The sequence below is a fragment of the Spermophilus citellus genome (genome assembly GCF_964194105.1).
Source record: "Spermophilus citellus genome assembly, chromosome: 6".
Classification (NCBI taxonomy): Eukaryota; Metazoa; Chordata; class Mammalia; order Rodentia; family Sciuridae; genus Spermophilus; species Spermophilus citellus.
Genome location: NC_138187.1, coordinates 13,763,677 through 13,787,801, shown reverse-complemented (window position 1 = coordinate 13,787,801; position 24,125 = coordinate 13,763,677). Strand labels below are relative to the sequence as shown.

At 43.6% G+C, this 24,125-nt stretch overlaps 1 protein-coding gene across 3 annotated transcripts in view; it reads right to left on the bottom strand.

The window, feature by feature from the left end:
• The window catches only part of IQCK (IQ motif containing K), a gene marked incomplete at its 5' end in the record, with an annotated part of 122,834 nt that overhangs the window by 61,615 nt on the left and 37,094 nt on the right, over positions 1-24,125 (bottom strand). The window contains 3 exons of one of the 3 annotated variants that reach the window (XM_081300365.1): positions 1,856-1,940; positions 21,465-21,542; positions 21,679-21,731. In XM_081300365.1, coding sequence (XP_081156491.1) covers positions 1,856-1,940; positions 21,465-21,542; positions 21,679-21,731 — 216 coding nt within the window. The remainder of the gene's footprint in view (positions 1-1,855; positions 1,941-21,464; positions 21,543-21,678; positions 21,732-24,125) is intronic. The other 2 variants (XM_081300367.1, XM_081300366.1) reach the window with 2 other exon arrangements.

Genomic DNA, 24,125 nt, shown 5'->3' with positions numbered 1-24,125 from the left:
TCCCCTCATCCTGTGGCATTCCTGGCCTCTGGGTATGATTTGGTTCAAAGAAAGGGCTTTGCTGCTTTAAAAAATGGTATCTAAAAATTGCTATTTTCAGTGCACTATGTCACTATCATGAAAAGGAATTGAAAACAGAAAGATAAAATGACTAACTCATAATAAGCCTCATCTATGTAATAAGTTCATAAATGCAGAACAATGACAACGAAGAATTCAAGAAGCACGTGAAAGCTGGGCTCGTTGACCTTGGCTGGACATCACTGGACCCTAAGCTAACCTGCTGGTGCTCAGTTATGAAGGAAAAAGCCCACATTTATATACAGAGTATGTACAGAATACTAAAAACCTACATCATCCAAGACTGTGTCTCAATCACCGGGCACAATAGGGGGTTTGTAAACTGTTAGGCACAGACGGCTCCTTTCATGTGCAAGTCTAACATTTGACCTTCTCACTTGACTGCAGCCCCTGTTCTCAGGAATGTGCCAGGCACACGAGGAGTGGAATGTCTACAGAACATCAACCCAGATAGGAAGCTCCTGAGGTCAAGGACTGACCACGGATAGGCACATAACAAACATTTGCCAGTTGATTGATGGTTGCTCACCGGGGTTAGTCAAACTTCTCGATGGACAACTGCCAGTGTATCCATCTCAGTCTCCTCCCCACACCCTACCTCTGAAGAGTGCATCCGGGTAGAGCCCTCTGGCTCCCTGCACATCCACAGGTCCTGTTCCCATGGTAGTGTTTGCCTCTAAACTCCTTCCACTGATATCTCACCATCAGACATGGATACAAGCCATGTGTCTACCTGAAGCTCCAATCACCAAATGAAGATGCTGTGTACGTTTTTAGCATGGGATATGTGCTCAAATGCCTCTGGGAACAATTTTTAAAAGGATATCCTTCCCAAAGGGCCTCATGGCAACAGGGATCAGGAGCTTTAAAAAGAAATTCCCCTTTTGACCTAGAAATTCCACTTCTAGAATTCCTCCTACGTAAATGACCAAATGGGACTCCTACATAAATGACCAAGTGACTAAATGTGACTACACAAAGATACTCATGGCAACACTTGTTATAACAGTAGATCTGGAAACAACCTCAAAGTTCGAAATAGGAAAATGGTTGGGGAAGACAAGCTAGAAAAGAAAAAGTAATTTTCTATATGTCAAGTATTTATATGTCATTTTGTATATTAAAATTTTTAAAGTTTGGAAAGTTTTAAACCAAAATGTTAATAATTTTTTTTATTTTCTATTTTTTATTTTTGGTGCTGGGGATTGAACCCAGGGCCTTTTGCATTCAAGGCAAGCACTCTACCAACTGAGCAATATCCCCAGTCTTAGTAATTTTTTGAAAAATTTTTTAGTTGTAGATGGACACAGTAACTTTATTTTGCTTATTTTTTTTCCTGTGGTGCTGAGGATCGAACCCAGTGCTTCATATGTTCGAGGCAGGTGCTCTACCTCTGAGCCACAACCCTAGCCCATCATGATTGTTTTTTGATGATGGAGTTATCAGTGACTCAGACTTTTTTTTTTTAGTTTTATCTTAATTTTTTTTTCTAAAATGACAGTGTATTCCTCTCTGTGCATATGCAATATTATTTTAGGCAATACAGGCCAGTCAATTCAACTTTGAAAAGCTGGAGGGTAATTTTAATGAAAATTGCAAAATAAGTTTTGGTAAAAATTCTAAATCACTCTTTAAAAAAACAGAGAATCCTGTTTCTGGGGTCTGGATGTGAACCCTATTAGCCTCTGTTTCTAATTCTTCTGAGGGTTTTCCCATGGGCCCTCCATGGGAAATTCTCCATCAAGCCAAATGCCACAATTGCACGTGACCTTACCAGATAGGCTCTCCAGAAGGACTGAATGGCAATTGCAGCTTCCACGTCAGTCAGCAGGAGGGACAATGGGATTGGTGGTCGTGGGCTGAAAAGCAATAAATGGTTGTATGACCGTGAGAATCTGCTCTTGAGCCCCAGCAATGACTTTGACAATATAATGGTCCCTCTGATTAAAAGCCTCACCCATCTCCATTCTTAAAAGACGACAACATAATTTTTGACAGAAAAGTGTGTGTATGAGTTAGCATTTCTGATTTTCAAATCTGATCTGGGTTTTAAAGCAGCATAATCTAAATCACTGTTCATCTTGCATGCTATTTTTGAAGGTGCAGCCTGCATGTTGTTGATATAAAACTATATGAACGCTGGGCACCGTGGTGCATGCCTGTCATCCCAGCAGCTTAGGAGGCTGAGGCAGGAGGATCACAATTCAAAGCCAGCCTCAGCAACAGCGAGGCCTGAAGCAGTTCAGTGAGACCCTGTCTCTAAAAAAAAAAAAAAAAAAAAAAAAAAAAAAGTAGAAAATAGGGCTGGGGATGTGGCTTAGTGGTTGAGTGCCTCTGAGTTCAATTCCCAGTACAAAAAAAAAAAAAAATCAACTATATGAATAATACAAGAGACAGAGGAAACCCAGCCTTTATATTCTACATCAGAAATAATCAAGGGCTCTTCCTCCAACTTTCTATTGAAGAAAAATTAAATAGTTCTTCTGAAAGGAAAATATTGGAATTTACCTCTGATTAGCATACATTTGAGTTAATGTGGATCAAGTTCAAGCATATTTTTAAGTTCCACATTTACATCTTAATAAGCAATACCAAATCTCAAGTGCTGGGTCAGCTGACAGTGTTCTCGTGGGAGTTTTAGATTATGAATAATTTTATCATAGATACCACATGGAAAAATCATGATTATAGGCTTTTTGTTCCTCTGGAAGCTTAACAGAAGTACAGACTGCTGATAAAGTCTTGTAAGTCTGTCTCAATGCTGGTTCATGTTTCCCCAAAGCCAAAGCACAGCTCGCTCTGAAAAGCAAGGAACAAATCTTTTCAGGATACAAAGGAATAAACCCCTGAATGGACGTGGATCACACGGAGGTTGCTCTGGTACAAGATCCCCAGAAATGACTTTGAAAAAGAAGGATCCCCACTTCCTTGGCCTCAAAGCTCTCCCTGATGACAGCTGGAGCTACCTGGAACTGTCACTGTGCAGAGAGGCTAACGGACCTGCACGAGGTCACCCAGCTTGCACAGGGGGCCTAATCAGGATCCGGAGCCAGATCCATCCACTCCCAAAGCCAGGGCTTCCCTGGGAGCTGTGTGCCCACCTGGCTGCAAAGCTCATTTGCATCAGAACTCGGTTCTCCAGAATCTATCTGGGATCTTACTTCTCTCCTAACATGGACTTAAAAGAGAGAGAGAGAGAGAGAGAGAGAAAAGAACACCTCGATAAAGTGTATTTGTTTGAATGAGTGAATGCTCTTTTAAATGATTCCAGAATCAAAGAAATCAAAGCCAGGAAGAACACAGGCCATGGAGACCATTTCAAGGGAGCGCAGGGTTGTTGCTAGATTTGGGTTTTCCAGCTGGACGGGACCTGAGAGACCAGGTAAAGGAGAGTCTTCCACTTCCTTGTAAAGATAATTACACCTGAAAGCGACAGCATTGTGAGGAACCTCTCCCTAATGTTCAGTGGCCATTTTTATTCCCATAATGGGGTATCTTCTTGGGGGGTCCTGTTGGTGCTCATCTCTCGATGCTCAACTCCGGCCTCCTGGACTATGACGGAGCATCCTTCCTTGGCTGGAGTCCTGTGGGTGGGGGTCCCACAGCTCTCTGCTTCCCACAGTCAGTGTCACTGTCCTCTGTTCCATTGTCCTTATTCTCTAAATCTTAGCGGCATGACACCAACAATTCACATCCCTGAAGTAATTTCCCCCACTGGTTAGTGGTCGGTGGCCTCTAGAGGGAACCTGGTGTTTCTCAGGAGACCCTGGACCTTGGGTGCTGGCAGTGGATTTATGAGAAAAATGTTCTCATGCCCCAATGGTAACTGATGCCCCTGGGTTTTCTGGACCCCTCGCCCACCTGCCCTGCTCCATACTCCAGCCATGCCCACCCTTTCAGCTCTCCAATGGGTCTGCTCCCTCCCACCTCCGACCTTTGCAAAGGTGTTTTCCTCTGTCTCCAAAGTCTCCCTACCCCAGCCACAGGCACCGGGACAGCTGTGCAGCTTGCTCTCTGCTTGAAGGCACCCAGCAGAAGGGCTAGAGGCTCCACAACCAGCCCATGCTCTGCTCGCTAAGCCCTGCTTCTCAGTGCGGAACCACACCTGCCCTGAGGTTCGGACACATTTTCTTTATTTGCTTAAATGAATCTCAGGGCTGGTGGGGGCCCCGACACCTCTCTGTCCTAGTTCAGTCTTATTCCTCTTCTGATCTCCATTAAAATGTTATTAAAAATGTCTTTTGATTAGGTCAGAGCCCAATGAAGCTCCTTGTAATTTTCCTTTCTAGTCCTTGGCCCAATTTGGAGGAAAAAAAAAAAAAAAAAACATGTGATTAATTTATGCCCAAATCTTCTACTGAGCTAGAAGCTCTATGACGGCAGAGGCTGGTCCTGTGGTTGCTCCTCTTGGTGTCGCTGACACTTAGGACCATGACTGGCATGTCATAGGCACTCAATAAACGCCTGTAGGATGAATGACTGCCTCTATGTCTGGCACTGTATGAGTGCCTTCTGCATACCTGCAGGTAATTTCACTGAGTCCTCACAACATGAACAATGGCCACTGTCCTTCATTTGAAGGTGCAACCGAGGCACAGAGGAGCAGAAGACCCAAGATCACTGAGTATTTCTTGCTAAGAATACAAGCTGTTCAGGAAACCCCAGGAGTGGCCCAGGGAGAAGGGGCCAGTTCACAAGATCACTAACATGGAGGTCAAGGTCTAAGACAGAAGAAAATACAGCCAACTGGCTAGAAGAAGAAAAAAATGGGTGGGGAGAGGCAGAGCCATAATCATAGGAAATTTCCTTCTCCTTGGCCCTTACAGCAACAGCTTGGCAGATATCTGCTCGGGAACCCCCAGAGGGAAGCCCCGTGTCAAGGCAGCCAAACACAGTGGAGCTTATCACTTGTACCCGAGGGGAGTTCTGACGGCGCCTCTCTCTTCAGCTGTAATTTTCCTGCCATGAGTACGTTTTTTACTACTGATGTCATGAAACCTTCAAAGTAACATCCTCTTGTTTAGGAATCGCAGGAGGAAAGCGGCACTGCGCCCCTGAGGACAGAGCGGGTGGAGAGCCCAACCAAGGACTTTTACCAGTCCGGAAACCCTGGAGCGCTGCGCGTCACAACGTCATCCCCAAAAAGCAAACCGGGATTTCTAACAGGCAGCAACACGAGGCCCCCTCTAGCGACATCCCCGCTTTCAGGGCTAAAGAATGGGGTGCTGTCTAGTTCTCAAACAGGAGTACACATGAGAAACCAGTGTATATCAGGCCAAATGAAAGGGACTTTATTCTTGGGAGTGTAGTCCCGGGAATTATCAATCATTTCAGCAGGCCAGCTCCGAGGGAGGGAGAGAAACCATGCCAGGCCCTTTTCTCTTTGCTGGAATCCGTGCAACTGGCTCCAGGTCAAATAAAAATAAAGAGGCCCGCGCTCCTCACCAGGGAGCCAGGGAGGGGAGAGGAGATGGGAGTGTCAATCCTGGAGCAGCCAGCGCAGCCAAGCTCTGCGAGGGCTGAAATCAGACCTCCCCAGGGCACGCATTTTTGCACGTTCAATCAGGACAGTGTTGCTGAGCCATGTTTCCAAGAAAACTTGTTTTACTATTATGCTCCTTCGCCATGTCTTCCTCCTCTGATTTTCAAATGTGAATTAACACATTTGAACCCTAAGAATCGATGCTATAATTCTGAGAAGGAACAGACATTGATTTTTCTGATCATGTAGGTGAATATATTCAAAAATATATAAATATAAATGTACACACACCCTTTTTCCCTTCTGGGATGCTAAGTAAAAGATTTGCAGGACTTAAAACTGAGCTAGCATGCTTACAAAACGCACAATGACAAGATCTGAGAAGTCAGCCTTCACCTGTTTCTCTATCCAGTTGTAAGATCATTTAGAGAGGCAACATCCAAAACCACATTTAAACAAAGCAAAAGAGAAAGGAGAAAAACTTGCTTGATATTGTAAACTGAATTTCAGAATCCAACTTTTACCCACTTTTCAGTTAGGTAAGAGATTGAGTTGTCTTGGAACATGAAAGCCCTGAAAGTTCCACATGAAAAGTCATTTGCAAAGGTATCACAGGCCCGAATCAGTCATCAGAAAGCCTTGCCACGGCCCAGGACTGGATCACGTTCACCCCAGTGAACTTGGCAAGAGACCTTACACAGTTTCCTACCAACACCTTCGCTGGCTTCCCAACCACTTCCTGCTGGAGGCCTCCTGTGAAATTCACTTGTGAATTCCAACTGTTTGGAAGAAGTACAACAGAGATGTTCTGAACAATGCTTAGATTGGGATTTCAGGATTCTGTCAGTTCCAGTCTTTTATGACGGGAGAAATAGCTCCAAAAACCAGTGCAACATTGCTCTCTGGTAGCCTTAAAGCACATTTAGAAATCACGGTTACTGGGATGTGATCTTGCTTTCGCCCCCTCACTAATCTCCACCCTGGGAGATCAACAAGCGGTTATTATCCCAGTACAGGCTGAGTCATTCTCCTGGGAAACAGAGCTGAGTCCCACTTAACCAACCCTATCATTGAGCTGCTGCTACGTGTCCAGATAGCAGAGCTCGGAAACCACCACCTGCAAGACCATGTGCTCACCAGGTCTCAGGTACTGCATGACCATCTAAAAACCAAGGCTGTGACACTTAGTATTTTTTAATAAAATATGCCCCATTGTGATTTAATTTAGCTCCTTTTTAACTGGTTACATGTTTTTTCTAATATGACTTAAGGGAAACTTAAGGAGATCAGCCTCCATCCCAGCCCCTCTCCTCCAGCTCCAAATGGTGAGCCCAAGGCAGGGGATGTGCAGAAGAGTTGACCATGTTCCTCCCAGCCTCTCCAAACCCCTTGTGGGGGACCTTCACCTTTTTTATGCCTTGGACCCCTTTGGCGGTCTACATTGCTTCTCAGGATAATATTTTTCTAATAACATAAATAGATAAAATTACAGCAAACCAATCATATTGAAATGCAGGCACCAAAATATTTTTAAACACAGCTGATGGCATGGAAATCTATGTGCTTTAAAGTTACGCAGTAAACAACAAGCGTTAATAGGAGGTTGGGGGGCTACTTTGTTTCAAAAGAAACAAGTGTTAATGATATTTCACCACCTCTGCAACAACCATAATGTGGTATGAAAATATCAGTGATCACAATTAGTGTGACAAAGTGACAGGTATACTGAGGGTGGCTGCCCACACTCAGAATGAAAGGAGATGCCACATCTAAGTTGAGAGAGAGAGAGAGAGAGAGAGAGAGAGAGAGAGAGAGAGAAAATAAAGAGGTAACTTCCCCCTGCTCCAAGTTCCAGGACTCCTGAATCAGAGAATTTGGGGCAGGAGCTGGAGAAGTGAGTAAAGATGAATTTCTACAACCCCTACAAGATCGAAGACTAAGGATTTAAAAAATAAACATGATGAATTCTAAGAGAGAAGTGAGACCATCTGAAAACAGAGTGACCCAGAAATTATAAATCTGGCCAAAAGGTTATGAAAGAGCTGTTCCCAGATGGAAGAGGGACTCCATGTACTTGCAGGCCTGCATTCCAATGTCACCTCCATGGAGAAGTCGCCCTTCCCTGGCTTCTCCAGGTTGGGGGCTCCCTGAACTGTAGGTGGTGCAGACAGAAATGTGGGTGACCTGGGGCTCCACTACTTGGACTGGCATCTGAGGTGGAGGTGGTCTTGTGGGACTGAGCATTAGAACTGAGCTACAGGACACCCAGCTGGGACCTGCAAGGAACTATTGGTATGAAGAACCAGATGTTTGGTGTCAGAAGTCTTGTGAGCTGAGAAACAAAGCTTTTTCTCCTTTTAGTGCCTGTTACAGTTTGGATGTAGAGTGTCCCTCAGAGGCCCATGTGGTAACGCCTGGTCCCCAGTGAAGTGCCAATAGGGAGGTGGTGGTACCTTTGAGGGGACCTAGTGGGAGGCCACCAGACCACTGGGCACATGTCCTTGAATATTCTTCCTCTTCCTGTCTTTGACTTCCCAGCTATGAGGTGAGTGTCTTGACTATGCCATGATCTCCCTCCGTACTGCGCTGTCTCACCACAACCCAAAGCAACAGGACCACCTAGTCATGGCTGGAACTTCCAAAACTGTGGACCAAAATAACCCTTTTTGCTTTATAAATTGATTATCTCTGGTATTTGTTATAGTAACAGAAAGCTGACTAACACAGTGCTCCCAAGATGTCAAATTCCAATCCCTAGACCCTCTGAACATACATGTTCCCTTATAGGACAAAAGAAACTTGCAGATGAGATTATCTAAGAGTCTTGAACAGGGAGAGTATTCTGGATTATGCAGGTGAGTCCTATGATTTAATCACTTATAAGAGGAAGGTCAAGGGAAGTTATTATGATAGAAGTAGGAGATACAGAGATAGAAGCAAGAGGTTGGTGTGTTGCCAGGAAGGGATCATGAACCAAAGAACCCAGAAACTAAAGGAGCCAAGTTAAGGAATTCTCCCGGAGCTCCAGAAGAAACCAGTCACAACAGCAATTTGACGTTGGCCCAGTAAAATGGACTTGGACCTCTACCTCCAGAACTGTAAGGGAACACGTAGGATTGTTTTAAGGCACCAAGTTTGTGGCCATTTATCACAGTGGCCAGAGGAAACTAAAGTACCCCCTCCTCAGCGATGGAGCTGTGCTGGCTTGCCCAGGCCCTCAGAACTTGACCCAGAGAGCCATGCGGCAGCAGCAGGAAGGAGAGGAAGCAGTGCAGGTGCCCTGAGAAAGGGCCACCCACGTGTCCACCCTCCACTTCGAGGGAGGCACTGCGAGGATTTATGATGTCAGCATGTCCTCCAAACCGGAAGCAGCTCTCTTTCCTGCCTCTGTTTGAGGATGAATGTGAGTATAAAAAGCAAAGACGATTTACTGTCCTCATGAGACTCTGGCCTCTGAAACGGCTGGGGCAGAAATCTAGGCTTCATTAAAAGGCTTTTTTTTTTTTCCCTATCAAGAGGGCATGACAGCAAATTTGCTATCCTGCTGCCATTTAATTGTGACCTTTAATATAAAATGCACGCAGTTCCCTGAGCCTCTTTGAAGGCACGACTGTCCCCAGTCCCACTCTCAACCTCGGCCCAGGGTTCAGCATAAGGCTGGGGCTTGTCCTCAAATGACAGGGTGACTCTTTTGTTCTCACCTCAGTTTGTGGTCATAAGATACCTTTCATCATGAAAGGGATGTGGATTCTCTTTTTTTTTCTTAATCCAAGGATAAAACTTAGCTGAAAAAGACACTTTGCCCAAAGCACAATCTTTTATTTTCTTTTCTAAAACACAATCTTCGTTTCATTGAAGGTCTCGATCTTAACGATGTCTTTCATGAGACATCTCCCCTGAGACTAGACCAGAAAGGCAGCAGTGGGGTTTTGTTCCTTGAGCTTATTTAGTTATTTATTTTTGCTAAGAATCTGACCAATTCTCAGGGCAATTCTCTTTGGCTAAAATAAAAATCTCAGCTTCTCTTATTCTTAGTACACTACAACTTATTTCACTGCTTCTAATTGGCTGGTTGGAGTTAGGAGTGTACTCCAAAAGAGAATGTTGAAGTGCACTCACTGTTGGAATGTAAGGAAGAAAACATCCTCACACGCTCTAATTAGAGCTTGTGGCAGGTTATATTATTGTTCCGTATTACTGCTCCTTTCCCTTTAAGAGAGTCATGCATTCCTACTCTTTGTCATACCCCTGGCAGTTCCTCACTGTGGGAGGTGTTAACTTCCCTGTGATACTGATGTTGACCTTGGCCATGTGACTCACATTGGCCAATCAAATGTGAGCAAAAATAACGTTTGACCCTGCATGGGTCACCCTCTGCTAGAATGAAAAGAGATATGGAGCAGAGCCCAAGCTTCATGCAGTCAACATGTAACAGGGTGAGCAATAAACCTGTGAAAGGCACTGAGATTTGGAGGTTGTTTGTTACTGCAGCAGAACCTAGAAAAAGCTGACTAATACAGAGTACTTGAGGGTAGCTGGGGCAATGCCTTGTAGGAGAAAATATTAGGACTCTCCCTTGCAAGTTTCAGAAGTCTAATGCAAACTTACTAAACAAAAAGGAAAGCAGGGGCAGAGGAGGTATTTGCTAGCTCACATAACTGAAAAAGGGTAGAGTTGGCTTTAGGTATGGCCAGCTAGTGAAGTCAAAAAAAAAAAAATCAGAAAGAAAGAACCACCTCGGTTCTGTCAGGTACCGTTGCTCTCAGCAGCTCAAGGCTTACAGCCTCAAAGATCTAAGGCCACTGGAAATGACAGAAACTCATCTAAAAAATCTTGAGATTATCTCTGATTGGAAGGATTTGGGTAACGACCACCGTGGTCAGGGGGATTCACTACCCTGGCTGGCCAGGCCTGGGTCCCCCACCAGCCCTCAGCCAGAGATGGAGTCAGTTCCCTGAATCACAAGGACTGAGAATGGCAGAGGGTGATCCTCTGGATCCTGTTACCTCCCATTGTTCCTTGAGCTTATTTAGTTATTTATCTTTGCTAAAATTCTGACCAATTCTATTACAAGAAGAAGGGGGAAATCAAGGCAGAGCTGGAAAGAACATAAACATCCAACCACAGAAAGCAAGAAAATTAGTTTTGAAACTTTTTCTTAAATGAATGGAAAACAAGAAAGTTAAAAAAAGGTAGAGGGGGAAAAAAAAATCAGAGTCACCCAGCATCTGTCATTTGGAGGGAAACATATTTGATAGACTTTTTTAGGTTTAGTTTTAATTTCATGATGATCCTTGACTTAAAAGATTTCCTTTCACTGTATAATTTATTTAAATAAATATGTATATTTTACACTTGACGAATCTTATTTTTATAAGCCTCTCTTTTGGGTGGTGCTTAGGATAGAACACAGGGCCTGTGCATGCCAGGCAAGGGCCCTACCACGGAACGACAGCCCAGCCCTATTTTTTTAGGGGTTGTCAATGTCCCCTGGTATGTAAAAATGTAACTTCAAAAAAAGTCATGGAAGAGAAATGAGTAACAGAGAAGCAGCAGGCAGAGCGCGGGAACCTGCAGGACAGGAGCCCTCATTTGTGTGATAAGCAAATGGCAGCCACCCGTGACAAATGATCCCCACCAAACAGCTGTGACCTGACAATAGAATGACAGCGAGCCTCAAGGCAGCTGGGCTTGGTCGATTGGTCTCACCAAGAACATTAAAATAAGACCCTGACTCACATTTTAGATGGCTTCCTGGGCTGGTAGAGGGGAGGATTTAAGGAAATGAATGTGGCAAACAGAATGCGCAGAGGGACTGGGCTAGTGTTGCCAAGACCCATGTGCTCGCTCCTTTATATACCGAAGGCTCCCTGGCAGTTGGTTTGGGGAGAGGTAAGAAGGTTGAAGGTTGAGGATCTTCTAGGCTGAGGGGGTTAAGAACTGGGGAGCCCCTCCATTCTGGACTTCCTTTGCTTCGGGGTCTTCAAAGGCCACACGTCTGTAACTTGTAGACGGGAGGGCTGTCCAACCTGCAGCAGTCTTTGCACAATTAAGAAACAAGCTGTTCCTGGGCAAGGTGGCTGGTGTTCTGGTATTGTTTGCAGCCGCAGCCTAACCTAGCCTAACACAACAGGGATGCAAATATTCTCCATTTTTTTTAGGGTTGCTGTGTGAGTAGCATTAGGCAATATTTGTAACTTGCTCAGAATAGTGATTTTTCCCCTGTGGGTTAAACCCAGGGCCTCACCATGCCAGGCAAACACTTTACCACTGAGCCACATCCACAGCCCTGTCAGAAGATACCTGAATAAGTAGAACACGAATGTCCAGTAGGTCAGCATGTGGGTATACACAGGCAGAGGGACAGAAGGAAGCAGTTGCCTTAGGAGCTGCACATGACAAAAGGGACACAAAAAATTGAGAACAACGAAGAAAAGAGCCGAATTGTATGTTCCATTTTATGCTGCGCCTTCAGAGTGGAATGGCATATATATTTCTTTTTTTTTTTTTTAAGAGAGAGTGAGAGAGGGGAGAGAGAGAGAGAGAGAGAGAGAATTTTTTAATGTTTATTTCTTAGTTCTCGGCGGACACAACATCTTTGTTGGTATGTGGTGCTGAGGATCGAACCCGGGCCGCACGCATGCCAGGCGAGCGCGCTACCACTTGAGCCACATCCCCAGCCCCAAATACATATATATTTCATTATAACTGTATACAATATCTGTCTGTCTATGAAAACAGGAACTGTTTGCTTCATAGCTTCAAAGCATATAATAGGTATTCAATAAATGGTAGCTAGCTGGCTTATGAATGACTACTCCATAATTTAAGGCACATATAGGCAATTAGTAAATATTAGCTGAACAAGTGAACAAATACATAAATAACTCCCTTTAAATAAATGGAACATACCTGCTTTCATATACATAGGTATCGGCAGTGGGGAAAAAAATGTATTCCTTCATGGTTGGCACCCAAATTCCTCTTAGGTAGGAATTTGCTTTGTTTACGTGATGAAAGATCATTTCACAGAAGAAAAATTGAGACTCAGAGAGATCAAGGAATCTTTGCTCAAAGACACACAGCCTGGAACTGGGTTTAGAAAGCAGAACTGTGGGGCTGGGGATACAGCTCAGTTGGTAGAGTACTTGCCTCGCATGCACAAGGCCCTGGGTTCAGTCCCAAGTACCATAAAAAGAGAAAAAGAAAGAAAGCAGATTTGTGAGTCCAGAAACTAAGCTCATCTTTGTGGGGCCGGGGATGTAGCTCAGTTGGTAGAGGGCTTGCCTAACATGCACGAGGCCCTGAGTTCAATCCCCAGCACCACAGGAAGAGAGAGAAAGAGAGAGAGAGACAGACAGACAGACAGACAGAGACACTGTACCACGGCTGAAGGTTTCCAGGGACCCCCTCTTCCCTCCATGTCAGTCACCCAACAGAATAGTCAAATCTTAGAATGTTCAACCCCAAAGACTGTCACATCCCTGATCCCTCATCTAACCTTAAATTTCTGTTGATAGGCCAGACTCAGAAAATAAAGGATTGATGTTTTCTCTCCTCTGTGGAAGATACAGCAACGTAAGGGAAAAGTGAGGGGGGGGGGGTACCAAATATCATAAAGACACAGGGGAGATCAGTAAAGTAGAAGGAGCGCCAAAGGGAGGGAGGAGGGACAGGAAAGGCGGAATGAACTTAACAAAGCCTTGCTGTGTGCATATATGAATACACCCCAGGGAATTCCACCTTTGTGTATCTGTTAAAAAGCACTAATCACAAATAAATAAATACCCAGGCACAGTGGCACACCCTTGTAATCCCAGTAGCTCGGGAGGCTGAAGCAGGAGGATCGCAAGTTCAAAGCCAGCCTCAGCAACTTATTGAGACCCTGTCTCAATAATAATAAAATTATTATTATTTTATATTATTATTATTAAATTATTATTGTCTCAATAATAATAAAAAATACAAAAAATACAAAGGGCTGAGAGTGTGGCTCAGTGGTTAATCCCCTCCCTGGGTTCAATTCACTGTACCATAAATAAAAATAAATAAGCAAATGAAAGGAAGATCAGTAGAGTAGAGGAAGGAGAAACGGGGGAGGGAGGAGAGAGAAAGGAAAAGGAATGGAGACTGAAAGGGAGGAAATCAAATTTCATGCATGTGTGACTTCTACTGCTATGTAGAATCATAATGCTTTAATAATAAATAAAGACCCTCTTTCTTGACAAAGTGTGCCTGCCTCAGGTATCACATGATAGTAATGAAAAACAGATTAATACACCTCCTCTGCCCTTCCATCTTCCCTACTCACTCTTTTCCTATTTCTGTAGTTTTTTACTCTATGTGAGACCATGGTTTGGGAAAGTTATTAGTGTCCACCTAGAACAGGGTTCCGTAACCACAGTCCATGCGACAACTCTAGCCCCTCACTTGCTTTTGTACTCACAGTCAGGCCCACTCACTCTCACCCTGTGTGTGGCTATTTTCATGCTACAGTGACAACAGAGTGGAGTAGCTGAGAGGGACTATATGTGGCTTGAAAAGCCTAAAAGATTTTCTGTCCTCTACAGAAAAATTCATAGAGTCCCGACCTGGAAAGCCATTTCCTTGTTCCCTAGGAGGCAGATTATCAGAGCCACGTTCTTTAGGGCAAATCCAAGGCTCTGGTCATGATATTCCTCCCCCTTGTCGTTGCTGAGGGAATTGGGTTTGGCACTGGACAGGATAGATGGCTGGAACTGCAGACGATGTAAGGCAACTGGGTGGAGAGCTGTGTGCGCCCGGGCAGGGTCTCGGGAGGGGTGCCAGGGCCTCCTCGGTACCATAACGCGTCTCACCTGGGCTAGCACCTGACTTGCCCCTGGCCCAGAGCCATTTTCCCACCATGATATGAAAACTCAGTCCCCAGGGGCCAGTCACTTCAGCCATCTCCAGGGGACAGAAGCCCGCAGCCGTCCTGGCTCACGGCCAGTCAACAGACACCTCCCTGTCCACAGCACGTCCCCCTCTCTATCAGGTGCTCCTGAGGAGCTCTGAACAAGCCCGTTTCTTCGTGTTCTTCTAATATTTTATTATAGAAAATTTTAAAGATATGAAAAAATAGATAGAAAAAAAAAATGAAGCCATAGTCTCCATCAGCCAGCGTCCCCTACACCGCTCCCCATGTCGGCCAGGTAGCCTCCTCCCCACTTCCTGTCCACAGAATAGGCAATTTCTTTCTTTTTTTAAAGTATTTATTTTTTTAGTTGTAGTTGTTAATGCCTTTATTTCTTAATTTATTTTTATGTGCAGCTGAGGATCGAACCCAGGGCCTCCCACATGCTAGGCGAGCGCTCTACCGCTGAGCCACAACCCCAGCCCCAGAACATGCAATTTCATACATAAATATTTCAGCACGTTTCTCTAAAAAGTAATGACTTTTTATCCTGACTATGAAATCATTCTCATTTTACCTTAAATAATTCCTTATTTCATCAACTGTCTATTAAATGTTCAAATTCCCAATTGTCTCATCTTTGTAATATAGCTGTGCCTTTGAATCAGGATCCAATTGAGATCCACACATTGAAATTTTAAAAACTCGATTTTTTTATTCTAGTACAGACCTGCCATCCTCATTTTAGTGCTTCTGAGTGTGATATGTTTCTTACCATCTATATGAATACATAATGTAGTGTTTCTCTTCCCGAAAATTAGTTGTTAAAGTATTAACCTAATTTAGGATGTGGTAATTTATGAGAAAAAAATGGGAAGCTTCTAGAATAGACAGTGACACTCTTGCTCTTACCTGTCTAGACTTTTTTTTTTTTTTTTGCCATTGGCCCTGCCCGTCTTCAACCCAGATTCCACCAACCATCTGTTCTCGCCACCCCCTTTGCAGGGTGGCAGTGGGCGGCTAGTGACAATCACATAAGCAGGCTGTTTATATGCACCACAAGTTTGGGCCATCAGCTGGGCCACCCTGCTGCTCCCAGTTGATTCCCTAATGGTTTCACCAGAGCAGCTGCTACAGGCCCTGCCCTCCCCCGTCAGCCTCCACAACCTGCCTGGGCCTCCCTCTCAGCAGATGCCTCCACACCTACGCCCATGTACCCTAACCACAGCCTGGCAGTGCCCGCCACAAACTTCATACACTCCCCCCTCCACCTCAGATTGCTTTCATCTCTGGTCTCGGAGGAATGAATATCTACCTTCTTATGTCTTCATATGTGCAGACATGCATAGAGAAGTATCTGAGAGGTGGTCAGCTAAACTGTCAATGTACCTGGGAGGCAAGCTCTTAGGTGATTTTTTTTTTTTTGCCTTTTTTCTTTTGATTTTTCTGCCTTGTTTAAATTTTGTCACACTGAGCATGTATCATTTTTATATACTTGTAATACCACTTCAGAATGGAGTAAAACAAAGGTGATCCCAGGAGGGAGGGACTTTCAATTTCCCCATATTTTCTGTACCCTTTCGTGGTAGGCAGAGTAAAGTTCCCAAAGATGGTCACATCACAATTGCCAGAACCTGTAAATACACTACCTGACACTGGCCAAAGGGACTTTGCAGATATGACTAAGTTAAGGATCTCAGTATGGGGGGATGTCCTGAATTATCCAGGTGAGCCAAGGTGACCACTGGAGTCTATAAAAACAAGAGATGGAGGCAAAGAGACTCGGGGACATGTGACTAAGGAAGAAAGCCCGACAGGTGCCCCGTTGCTGGCTTCGGAGATGGAGATGGGACAGTGAGTCAAAGGGGACAGGCAGCATCTAGAAGCCAAAAAAGCAAGGGAGCGGATTCTCCCCTGAGCTCCGCAAAAGAACGCATTTTGATCTTAGCTGGGTTGGACCCGTGTTGGGATCTAACCTCCAGAACTGGATGATAATAAATCTGGGTTGCTTTAAAGCTACCAAGTTTGTGGTGGTTTGTTAGAGCAGCAATAGAAAACTAATGCAATGATTAAAAAGAAAAAAAATGAACGTGAATCTAGCCCTCTGCCTCCCTCCAGTCACCTCAAATCAACACAGACTCTGTCATTGAAACAATGGCTTCTGTAAAAAACACAACACCAAACCATGGTCACCACAGCCAACCAACCATGTGACTCAGTCATGAACTTCTGGAACCTTCTCTGGGGTACTCTGAAGTTCAGTCCTTGCCCATCTCAGATTAATCCATACATTTTGTCACAGGGATTTTCATGACCAAATCAGCATTTCTCTGGATGATCAGACCAATGTTCCAGAATGACATCCTACAGGCACCTGTGTCCAGACAGGAACCATCATCTTTACCCCTGAAACTGCTTTTCCGGCCCGGATCTTGGCTTCGGTGATGGTGGGAAAGCATTACACATTCCGTAGCAGCCATCCTTCAGATTTAGAATCCTGATCTTCTGATTCTAAAGGCTAGCAACAAGCAGCATGACGATATCCTCACTGTGCCAGGGAGTGACAGTGGGCCGCAGCTCCTAGTCGGCCACCAGATCACAAAGAGAAACACACGGCCCTTTCCAGTGTTCTATTGCTAAGCCTCGAGGGCTGTTTTAAGTGCACTTTTTACTTATGATATTTTCAAGATGCAACGGGACTACTGGAGCCAGCCCCATCATGAATCGAGGAGCATCTGTAGTAAGCCAAGCATTGCTGCAGACTGGAGCTGCTTGTGACCCTGTTTTTTTGCCAGGGGGTGCCAGGGATTGAACTCAGGGGCCCTCAACCATGAGCCACATCCCCAGCCCTATTCTGTATTTTATTTAGAGACAGGATCTCACTGAGTTCAGCGCCTCGATTTTGCTGAGGCTGGCTTTGAACTCACGATCCTGCCTCAGTCTACCAATCTGCTGGGATTACAGGTTTGCACCACTGCACCTGGTTTATGACCCCATTTGTATTGTAACATCCACGGCATCTTCACCATCACATTTACCATGGAGAAATGGAAGCTTAGAGAGGGACCTTCTGCAGTGGACATTAAGTATACCCATGCATTCTTTAACTCCTCCATTCATCAGGTGGAGCCTAATCATTCCCCTTTGACCAACTGACTTGCTTCTAAAGAATGTGACGGAAATGGAGGTTTGACTTCTAAGACAAGGTCATAAAAGCACTATGCCTTCCTCCTTGTACTCCAGTCTTCAATTCCAAAGGAGGCCAGTTGCCAAGCACCGTGGATACTCAAACAGCCTAAGGAAAGGCCCATGTGGGGAAAAACTGAGGTCCCGTGTGCATGAGCCATCTTGAGAGCAGGACCCCTAGTCCAACCTCTGGGTGACTGCAGCCTGCAACCCCATGGGAGACTCTGAACCACCCAGCCCAGCTGCGAACAAATTCCTGACTTGCAGAAACTATAACAGCAGATATTTAATGTTGACATCACTAAGTTTTGGGGCAATTTGTTACACAATAATAAACATAGAAAACATTTTCCCCCGTCATATGATCAGTAAATGGTGGGGTAGAGACTTCAGAACTGGTTCTCCCCAAAACTCAGGTTCTTAACCCAAACCAATGATACCTGAAGTGCTGCTTTATAATTTGCTTCCTTTAAAAACCCTTGACAGTCTTCCTCTCACGAAATTCATCTTTTTCCAAGGTGTGTTATGAAGTCCTGTTCCAAACGCCCATCCATCTGCTCCTGCCCCCTGTAACAACCGTTGCCCAAGACCAGCTCATCTCACTGGCAATCTCCCATCTCTAGGCCCTCAGCTTCAGTATCTACATCCAAGTGCTGCTGTGAAGATTAAGTAATATTCGTAAGAGCAGGGCTGGGGATATAGCTCAGTTGGTAGAGTGCTTGCCTCAAATGCACAAGGCCCTGGGTTCGATCCCCAGCACCAAAAATAAAATAAAATAAATAAATTTCACAGAAGCAGGTAACAGAGAAACAGCTCAATATACTATAAATTATCTCCTAGACACGCACACCTGTGGATGAGAATTCAGTCATGACTGTACTTTAAAATCACCTAGGAAGCTTTTAAAAACAGAACAAAGGCCACCCAGACTATACCTGCAGATTCTGATCTTACAGATCTTGAATGAAGCCAGATACCAATATTTTTCCAAAGTTCCCCAGATGATTTTAAAGTATAGGCCAAGGTAGAAAACTACTGGATTAGATCAGAGGATCTCAACAAGGGGCAGTTTTCTTTACCCCCAAACCTGGGGTGTGTGCCGGTGTCTGTAGACATTCTTGGTTGTCACAATTGTACAGGTTGGTACTGGTGTCTAACGGGTAGAGGTCAGTGCTGCTGCTAACCCTCCTACAACGTACAGGCCAGTTGCCCACAACAAAGAATCATCCAGACCTCCACGTCCAGAGTCCAAGGTTGGGAAAACCTGGCTCCACCCTTTAGTTCCTACTTCTCTGACCTCTCCTGCTCAGGAGAACCCTTGAGAAGAATATAACACCTGAGTTCTTACCTCGCAAAACCAAATCTGGGCACCAACCAATTTGGCCACTGTCCTAGCTGGGCTTGGCTCCAGGCCCGCTGACTAGGACTTGTAAGATCTTGTGCTTCCCATTTCCCCTTAGTACTTTGTTAGCATCTGAACAACACTCACTACAGAAACTACAACTAGTTGTAAACACAGCTCTCTCACCCCGAGGACTGGAGCCATAATTTATTCATCTCTGTTTTTTCCCCACAGCACCAAGCTCTGTGTGCAGCGGTGGGTAGGTGTTCAGCAGATACTCATTCCATGAAATGAATTAGATTCATTTTAATTTTTATCATGCTTCTGGGCATCTCTTTGAAAGACAATGAAAACACAGAATATAAAGGCCAGTCAAAGCCAGAGCTCTTGTGTTTCTGTTCTGCGGAGTCCAGCTGACGTGGCTGATACTGCCACTTCAGTGTGTTTACAGGAGCTGCTGGTGGACCTCAGCCGCCATTTAAATAGAGATCCTTGTGCAGCAAATGATGAGGGATCAAGAGGTCACTCATTTCAATTTTATTTTTAAGATTCTTTTTCATCTAATGTATGAAATATGATATGTCAAGAGCTTTGTAATGTTGTGAACAACCAATAAAAAAATAAAAATTAAAAAATTAATTAATTAATTAATTAATTAACTAATTTTGCTAGAAATAAAAAAAGATTCTTTTTCATTGGTTATTACCAATGGGAAGGAAAATGGTTCATTTTTTAAAAAAAGAAACAATTTGGAGAATGGTACTGAAAACACTTTGTCTTAGAAAAATAGATGCAAAGCAATGAATTGTGAGCCTTCCACTTCATGGGATATAATTAGGCACAGATGTAGAAGATGAATAAGAAACACAGTTTTCCAATATTGCTCTCCTTTCAATGTGTAGTCTCAGTTAAAAAAAAAAAACTGGTAATATCTGGGGTCTTTAAAAAAGATCTCAATATTGAGAAAGTCAGTCAAGAGTTTATTCAACTTGAAATTCTTAAGGAGGGCAGATTTAGGCAGAAGATGTGACACTTAGTGCTAAGAGTCTCATTTAAAGTGTCCCACTCTGTTTAAAATGTGACTTGGGGGGGGGGGCTGGGGTTGTGGCTCAAGTGGTAGAGTGCTCACCTAGCACGTGTGAGGCACTGGGTTCGATCCTCAGCACCACATAAAAATAAAATATATTTTATCCATCTAAAAAACTAAAAATAAGTAAATAAATAAATATTTTTTTTTAAAAAAATGTGACTTGGCAAGCCTCACTTGATTTACTTGTGCCTCAATTTCCTGACATTGTTCTTGCAAAGGGTCGACATGGAAACATTTTAAAGCAACAGATGAAATCTATTTTGTTTTCTAAATTGAGGTGTCTTTTCTTGCATCTAATACTTTAAATAGTAAAACACAGCTTGAATGTCATCTCAGGTGAAATCCTTCCTGACCACCCAATGTAAACTGAACCTCCTTGGACTCCATATTCCCTCTGCTTCATCCCTCACAATACTGAAGCATTTGCTTATTGTTTTCCTTGCTAGAACATAAATTCCGTGAAGACTGGGATTTTGGCCTACTTGTTCACTGTTCTGTGTCCACCACCTAGAATGCTCTTTAGCACATAGTAGAACTCAATACATATTTCTCATATGAGTGAATAAATTATGCAAATCTAGAAATGAAATATACTATGTAAAGCCATCAAAAGACATGGATTAAATGCAATTGAATCATTTATATTTCAAAAGTACATTTTGGGGTCAAATAAAAGCAAGTCATATAATAATGCATAAATTTCCTCATCTGCAAAATTGAGTTGGTAATGCACCATTATGGGGATATCAAATTGGTATTAAGTGCTGAGAACAGTGATACAGGCTCTCAACTAATGATAGTTGGTATCAGCATTATCATTTTTATATCACTGAGAAAAACAGCTCACAACAAACTATACTAATTTTATATAATATAAACTAATTTTATCTAGTGAAATAACTAATGTTAAGAGCTCTGGAAGGATGTGCTATAGACTTAACTGATTACCTCAGAGAGGGAAGAAGATGTAGTTTAGAATGGTCAAAAAGTGTTTTAACTTTATCTGTCACATTCTCATATTATAAATGAAAAATTGATGAATATAGCTAAAAATTAATAGAAAAGGTTACTCTTATTTCCTGAGACATAATGACCTTCAAAGAGAGTGGAAGGGAGGCTGAGGCAGAAGGATTATTGAGCCCACAAGTTTTAGACCAGCCTGGGCCACACTGTAAGATAAACCCTATCTCAAAAGGAGTGTGGGAGATAAATTATTTAGGGTAAGAGTTTGTTTTCTATTTTATTTCTGAAGCATTTCTGGAATGAAATCACTGCAGGGACAGGATGAACTTAGCCTGGACTAAAAATAATCAAGAGACATGAATATAATTGGAGGGTCTGGGTGAATCACATGCTTTAGTTCTCATTGATATAAACTTAAAATTATGAATAAATTATTTGAACTTACTGATCTTTTAGCCATTCATCCACAAATGGAATAGAGAAAAATTCTGTGAACGGTGCCCCTGTCCTCTTTGGATTTTGGCTGGAGACAGTGCCATATGTTTGATGGACAAGAAAACAAAAAGCAAGAATTCAAGTCAATGGTTGCTATTCTGCTTGCAAATTCACATGATTAAATCTTCAGGGTCATTGAATATTTGAAAACATGAACAACTTACTTGTACAACCACTCAGTAAGGAAATCACAGGCAATGAATTTGGTTCTTTTCCTCTAAAGAGAAAAGGGAGAAGAGATAATTAAATTACATTCTTACTTTGCCCACATGTCTGAGTAGGACAAAGGAAGAGAGGTTAATTGATTAAGCATAGATGAAATATGCATGAGTCCATTATGAAATTTATAAGCATGCCAATAAACAGTAACTCAGGCAACATCAAGAATTCTGAAGACATTTTGGAGAAAATATGCTTTGGATAATTTCTTTGGATAAGCATATTTTCTGACACTAGGGACGAATAAAAGACAAAGCACACAGTAGGGGCTTGAAAAGATTTAATTTTTTAAATTGAGGGCATGATCCCAGTGTCTCAGGAGGCTGAGGCAGGAGGACTGCAAGTTCAAAGCCAGCCTCACCAACTTAGTGAGGCCCTAAGCAATTTAACAAGACCCTTTCTCCAAATAAAAAATAAAAAGGGCTAGAGCCCCTGGGTTCAATCTCCATTGCCAAAAATGAAAATAAAAATAAATCTAGGCCTTGATTTTCTCTTTTAAATTTATTCATGCACAACTTAACAATAACATAAACAGGTTAAGTTCTGAGAAATGCATTAAGTGATTTCATTGTTGTGCAAACCTCAGAGTGTGCTTTCACACACTAAGGCAGCTACTATGACATTAGGTGATATAATCTTATGGGACCAGCATCGTAAATGTGGTTGGCCATTGGGCTATTGACTGAAACGTACATGACTTTAACTGTATTATTGCACACCCCCCAACACCAGTCCATTTGACTCTTCAGAACAGCAGTACTTCAGGTCTAGGTGTCACCTTCAAAGGTGGAAGTCAAAAAATAAAAAAATAAGTAACAACCAAATCAAACATGGAAGCCAAGGACGTGAGTACTATTAGCTAGTACAGCCAACTCGCTAGCTGTCCACCTAATACCACTTTCTTCTTTGTCCTTATTAACAGAAACCTGATTGCTACCAAATGGCAACCAATGCAGCCAAAAACATTTCTCAGGCTCCCAAGTAGCAAGAGACAGCTTCGTGTCTCAGGGCTGCTGATGGACACATCCTAGAGATAGCTGAGAAAATTCTGCTTTCCTGATTTTTGCTGCCCAGAATTCCTTGATGTGTCCATCTCCTTTCTCCAGTTGGGAACTCAGATGTAGAGCTGGGAGTGGGGTAGCACCTTTTAGCCATGAGACCAAAAGTCACATGCAACGGATGGTGGGGCAGGGAGAGGGAGAAGCTGGAACCTTTGCTGACGTCCAGCCTGAGCCTGCCACACTCCAGGCATCTTGATACGTAAGGAAAAGTAAACTTCATTTGGTTTGTTACCTGTGTCCTTGAGTTTTCACTCAAGCAACTGAAAGTGATCCTCCGATGACAGCCAGCTAGCCAGAACAAAGAAGTCTTGCTGAAGGGCCATGGGGCGCAGCACCGAGCATCTTGCTTCTGTTTCCATCTAAGGTCTCTTCTTGTGACCCAAACAGAGCCAATCAATTCCTTATAGAGAACTGCGATGGAAACTGGGAGATAGAAGGTCTTTCCTCCTTCTTTTAAGACAGCAGGGCCCAAGAATCAAGTCTAGCGGTAGGTGTTGGTTGCCAAGCACAGGGATTCTTCCCAAGAATGAAGGCAATACAAGGTGTTCTGGGAATTTTCTTTGCCCCTCCAGCCTCACCCTTCTCCGCCCTGTACTGTGTCAGGAGGATGATGTTACCTCCCCTGGGCCCAGCAAATGGGAGCTATCAGCAGGAGATCAGGGAGGAGAAGAGAAAGATGAGGTTAAATTATGCACCCCCCCCCAAAACAAAACAACAACAAAAACCCCTCCTATGTTAAGTCTTGACCCCTAGGATCTCAGAACATGACCTTATCTGGAAATAGGATGTGGCAGAAGTTGCAGCGGGGCTCAGCCGCGTTTGCAGGACAAAGTGGCTCCAATGAGAGTGAACAAACTTGGGGTTCTGCCAACAAAGGAGAAAGGCGACGCTGCTGGGCAGACCACAGTGGTGGATTCCTGATGACAGCATACTAGGCCCTGGATGCAGAGGTCCTTCTGCAGAGGTCCAAATCCCCTGGACCTTTCGGTACATGAGCCAACAGAATTCCTCTTTTGATGATGTCCTTTTGTGCCAGGTGGCTTATTGCTTAACAATAATTGATGTCTTCTCCAATGTCTTAATTCATGTCTAACTCCAATCAGCTGACTCCCATGTGTCTAAGACGCCCCCAGGAAGCATTCTTGCCCTCTTCCTTTTGGGGTGCACTCTCCCCTGGCTCTCTGCCCATCCCCATCATAGCACCTCATGCTGTAACATAACTACAGGACCAGGCATCTGACTCCCCGATGGACTTACAAACTGAAGAGAGAGTGCATACCTCTCTTTCTCTTTTCTGTTTCCACTGCCCAATCAAGTGCCTTGTAAGGAGC